The sequence below is a fragment of the Centruroides vittatus genome, unplaced genomic scaffold (assembly GCF_030686945.1).
Source record: "Centruroides vittatus isolate TY-2023 unplaced genomic scaffold, ASM3068694v2 scaffold_1152, whole genome shotgun sequence".
NCBI classification, from domain to species: Eukaryota; Metazoa; Arthropoda; class Arachnida; order Scorpiones; family Buthidae; genus Centruroides; species Centruroides vittatus.
Window position 1 is genome coordinate 2,999,727 of NW_027122670.1, and position 6,000 is coordinate 3,005,726.

Here is a 6,000-nt window from a genome sequence, read left to right on the forward strand (position 1 = left end):
CTCTTTAAAAAATTATCAAAATTTAAAATATTATAAATAATATTTTAGATTTAGGCCTATATGTGTAAATGCATAGTATTAATGTGCAATACTTGGTTAGGATGATTGAACCCCAACATTTTAAAAACTTTTTTTTATATATTTTATAATTATGTCCACGGATTCATGAATTCTTTAAAAAATAATCTATGGTGATAATTAAGTTTTGCATAAATTTATTAATCCTGAATTTAACTATTTGATTCTTAAATTCTGAATAATATATTGCAACTTCTCTACTGTAGCTATCATCTAAAGTCATGAATCCTAAGGTAATTATTAATTATATTATTGAATATACTCCTAAACTAAAACAGCATCAATTAAAAATAAATAAATAAAAAGACGAGGTGCTTCTATACATTTAAATACATTCGCATTTTTCTCTCATATGTAATTGAATTAAGAATTTAATCATGAATTAAACTATTTTTTTTTATAATTTATAAGTTCACGTTATAAAGTTAAAGGATTATATTTTAAAATAATTAAACTTAATATAATTCATTAATTTTTCATTAAGATCTTGTGCCAAGTTTTTTTAAAAACATTTTTATAATTAAATCAAAATTGTAACTTTCACAACGATTATTCTGTATTATAAATTCAACAATAAGAGAATTAATGTTGCAAGAATTGTACAGGGATTCACTAAAAGAGAAAAAGAAAATTTAAATGAAGTTAATTAATTATTTGAAGGAAGTTATTCTTCTGTAATAAAAATAGCATTCATAATAATCTTATTCAAAAATTCTTAATGATAACTTTTCGCTGAAATAAATATAAATTTAATGAATATATTTTTAAAAACTTTAATTTAAAAACCTTTATTTGAATATTTCGACAATCATTTTTTATATAATATTCTATCGATAACTTTATTTTAATGTCTTACAATAGGAATTATACAATAATATCTATTCTATGGAGAATGAATTATAAATTATTCTTGCATTTTAAATTAAAAGTATATATATATATATATAAATTTTTCTTACAAAAATACGTATGAAATAATTTAGTAAGTGCTATAGTTAATAAAACGAATAAATTTAGTGTAATCATAAATCAAAATTTTGTAGCAATTTCTCTTGATTTGCATTTGTTTGGGCCACTTGGGACCAACAAACAGAAACTTATTTATTTGATTTATCTCCGATACAATTGTGAAATTTAAAAAAAAAAATGTTTTTTAAACTAAAATATTCCAAAATAGGCTTTATTGATCTATGCATAAAAATGTTATAAGTTACACTATAAATAATGGAAAACTTAGTTAAAGATACATTATAGAATAATGGAAAGTTTTGATATGTTTTTCTAGATAATATATAATATTATCTGTATTTTTATCTGTATGATTTATTAATTTTTAAACAACATAAAAAATAATTAAAATTCTAATATATTGACAAGAAAGAACTTCTTAAAGTTGTCCTTTTATTTTAAAATATATAATAAATAAATTAAAGTTTTGGATATTTTTTTAAAATTTTAAATGTATATATATATATATTTATTTATTTATTTAAAATAAAATCTTTAAAAAGTTCTTATTTTAAAAAGTTAATCAACCTCTCAAATAGCACACAGTTTAATTAAGGATTTATTTTAAAATACTTAAAATAAATTAATATTTTATAATAAAAAATTCGAAATAAATTAAGTCTAATTTAATTTATATAAATTGTTCAATATATATATATATATATATATTTTTACTTAAAAATATTTAATAACTAAATTATAGTTTTAGTTATAATTCTCGATACATTTTAAGGATTTGTAATTAATTTTCTGTTTTTTGAACAATACATTAATATAAATATAAAAAGGTTAATAAAAAGTTATTTATAGCCTGTTTCTTTATTAATTTCTACAAAAAGAAAGTAAAAATAACCTATTTTTAATTCTGAAAAAGCATTTTAAATCCCGAACTTTCTCATAAGATCGATTTATTTTCGTTTCATTTGTTAGTTGTACAAAGCACGACACATAAAATCCGTCAATGTCTCGGAAACAGTTAACCGAGATAAAAAGATTAAGTCACTAATCATAACAGAAGTACAGGCATTCTATATATTACAGGTGTCTACGCTCCCAGTGAGGACGTGGAAATACCTGTAGCAATCAAGATCCTGAAAGAAGGAACAAGCTTAGAGATACAGGCTGACTTTGAAAGGGAAGTGGAAATTATATCTTCTTTTAATCACGAAAATATACTTAAACTTTTAGGAGTTGTTATCAAAGGTAATTCAAAGAACTATTATTATAAAGAAATTCACAATAAAAATCTTTATAAAAGCAGCTTTCATATATATAAAATATATAAAGGATGAGATAAAAGCAGCAATAAAGCAATATCTCTTGTAAAAGTTTAAAAATTATTTTATTATATTTTTAATGTATTTTGTGAATCAATAAAGAGACTTAAATTTTTCTCTAATGCGCTTAAATAAGTATAAAATTAAATAAGTATTTTTCCAGTGCATCTGAAGTTTTTAGAAGTTTATATTTGAAAATACCATTAAATACCTATAAAATAAACAAGTTTTAAAGTATAATTTAAGGCTATACGTTTAAAAGAAGTTAGAAAAAAGAAATGTTTTGAAGCATAACATTACAGTGACATCGTGACGTGGACGAAATATATAATTCATCCCGGATTTCTTTCTCTGCGTGACACTAATTCCAATTACATGGCGACAATTTAGGTGTATGTGTGTGAATTTTGTCAATTTTCTCAAACTTCCCGAGGGATTTAAATTTGAGTGCATTTGTTGAAAGATTTAAGTTTTTTGATATAACGTACTGTATTATACGTAGAATATGAAATACGTATAGTTTAGAATTTCCATATAGAATGATGGAAAATAATGCATTTATTATTAGAAACCGATAAAATCCCATGGATGGTTTTTGAATATATGATGTATGGAGATCTAGCGGAACTTTTACGAAGTAATAATCCGATTTTGCCAAGACCAACTGAACACATACCTTACCATTTACAGCAGGTAGGGAATTACTTTAACTATATTCACCCCTAAGTATCTACAGGAAACTTTGTTATTTCATTTAAACTTAATTTTAGTTTTAAGTATAACATCTAAGAATTCTTACGCTATTGTGCACTCTCTAATGGAAAAAAATCCTATAAATAAAAATATATAAATTATAATTTCTAATCTTTTCAGTCTGATTTGTTGAAAATAGCGATCCAGATAGCAAATGGAATGATGTATTTATCATCGCAACACTTCGTCCACAGAGATTTAGCTACCAGAAATTGCCTTGTTGGAGAAAATCTTAGCGTAAAAATATCAGATTTTGGAATGACTAGAGATATATATACATCTGATTATTATAAGGTTAGTAAGTGCCGTTATTTTTTAAATAAATTTCAGTTATTTCAGTTATTTCAGTTTAATAAATTTTTAGATTGGAGGATCGAGAATGTTGCCAATAAGATGGATGGCACCCGAAAGCATCACCTATGGAAAGTTTTCATTAGAATCTGATGTATGGTCATATGGAGTTGTTCTTTGGGAAATTTATACTTTTGGTAAACAACCATATTGTGGACATTCTAATGAAGAGGTAAATTCTTTTAAAATTACCTTTAACTTCGTGTAATTAATATGAAATATATAATAAAAGCAAGAACTCTGAAAGTAGATCTAAAAGAAGTTTTATATAAAATATCCTTTAAGTTATAAAAATGAATAATTAACGAATTAATTATGGAAAAATATACTTTACGAATTGTTGTTATTGAATTTGTATTTAATTTTCAATTGTGTTCAATTGTGAATAAAGTTTATTTAAAATTATAATTTGAGTTTTTATAGCCTTTGTATGGATTAATTTTAATTCATCAGCAGTATTTTCACTGCTTGTAATCCGACAATTGCGCTAAAAAAGTCGTTACACGAAATGCTCTTATCTTTATTGATACTTCTTTCAGAAAATACATTTGTACCACACCAAATGGGAATTAAGTTTACCATTTATTCAATCTTCTTCTGTTCGTTAACACGAGAAAGTTTCTTGAAGATAATTTCTTGAAAATGTGCAATTTTCTTTCGAAGAAATTATACTAAAATATAAAAATAATTACTTTTATAATCATTTTTACTTTAAATTAAAAATTTACCTAATTAACAGCGAATGTTTATTAATAAAAACTACATTTTTATCTTTGAAATAACAGATAAACTCATAATATATTTCACGTTAATTCTATTTTCACGATTAATAAATCAAAATACAACTTTCTTAGTTAATAATAGATATAAAAGAGTAGGAGTAAACGATTTGTTGACATTTGTTTTAAATTATGCAAGAGTAATTGCGTTTTTAGTTTACGAAAAAAAAATGAGGACAGACACATAAACAGACGAATTGATTGCGGGGCCTTGTTCTTTTAAACGATATACTTATATAACTTATAAATAACGTATTCAGACGTATTGAAATGCAAATTGTTAGTTAAATTGCAGTGCAATTTCAATTTATATTTTGTGACCTTTCAGAAAATAAAAATACTCCAATATTACTACTAATTTAACATTTATTCCTTAAAATTCTTTACATTTTAAGTAATTCTCTTTAAAATAAATCATTGGTATATAAATATCATGTAATATATAACTTGTATTTTAATAAAATTAGTTTAATTTTAAAAGTTATTTCTATTAAAAATTGCTTTAAAAACGTTAATTAATTAATTAATTAATTAAAAATTTAAAGTTATTTCAGTCTAAATAATTTTAAATGTAATTAAGTCATAACCTTTAAAGTTTTATAGACTTATAAATAGATTTTCGTGTAAATTTTCGATTTAATTAGAAATGAAATAAATTTAATATTTAAATATTAAAGAATAAATTGAATTTTTAATCAAATTTACATTTGCTAAAATATAAAATAATTTGGTTAATTAACTGAAAGAAAATGATTATAATTTGTGCTATAATTTCAGGTGGTGAGGCAAATACTTCAAGGCACCTTACTGAGGCCTCCCGAAGGGTGCAGTCCCTTTATATGTGAAGTTATGGCCGGTTGTTGGAGGAGTGAAACCAAAAGATTAACTTTCCCAGAAATTTATAATATATTGGTATCAAAAGATCCAGATAGAGAGACTCAAGCATCAAACGATATCGATGAGAGAGAAAGTGATAAATTATTGAGTGAAGACAATTATTTGGTTCCAAAAATCCCCTCGTTGACAGTTATATAGATTTTAGTATCTTAAAAAAACAGATTCAGCCGGTCACTCAGACCAAATGGTGCATTACTATTTTTGTCCAGTACTTTATCGAGGATGCTTCTGGTATACGAATGCCACCTTCATGATAATAATTCTGTGAATTACTTAAAACTTTCATTTAATTTTTTTTATCAATTTCACTCATTTTTAATTGTTTTCTTTTAATTCAATTTTCTTTATAATATCGAAACTAAACTCGTATTTATGTTTGAATATTTATGCCATTTTATATAATTTGTCTAACTTATTACTTTGGTGATTTAATAAAATGTTATTTTAAAACCAAATCTTATCATGTAATTTATTAAATAATATTTAAAACTTATTTTATATTAAATTTATTATTATGAAAAATTCACATAATATCGAACTTTTTACTCGTATCTGTTGCATTTGTTCAACAAGTTTTATAGATATTTTAACTAAATTATACATAAATGTATAATTTATTCAATGCATTTTCGAAATTTAATCGAATTGATCTTCCTAATCTTTCTCTTTTTTTTAAATTTATAAATAATCCGGTTTGGAAAATCATTAAGTTAAATGGTTATTTTATTGATAGATCATTAGATTAATGCAGTTCATTTCAATCGATTATTTCCTTGATAAATAATAGGATTTTATGAAAAATTCGAAGTTTGTTGAAAGAAACATGGCATCTGTTTCAGTCATTTTAGTCATGATAA

At 23.2% G+C, this 6,000-nt stretch overlaps 1 protein-coding gene across 1 annotated transcript in view; it reads left to right on the forward strand.

Moving 5' to 3' along the window:
• LOC136986620 (tyrosine-protein kinase transmembrane receptor Ror-like) overlaps positions 1–5,419 on the forward strand; it is a 37,748-nt gene extending 32,329 nt beyond the window's left edge. The window contains exons 5-9 of the mRNA XM_067284201.1: positions 2,128–2,289; positions 2,932–3,056; positions 3,237–3,410; positions 3,481–3,639; positions 5,024–5,419. Of these exons, the coding sequence (XP_067140302.1) occupies positions 2,128–2,289; positions 2,932–3,056; positions 3,237–3,410; positions 3,481–3,639; positions 5,024–5,281 (878 nt within the window). The 3' untranslated portion in view covers positions 5,282–5,419. The remainder of the gene's footprint in view (positions 1–2,127; positions 2,290–2,931; positions 3,057–3,236; positions 3,411–3,480; positions 3,640–5,023) is intronic.
• Positions 5,420–6,000: the final 581 nt, after the last annotated feature.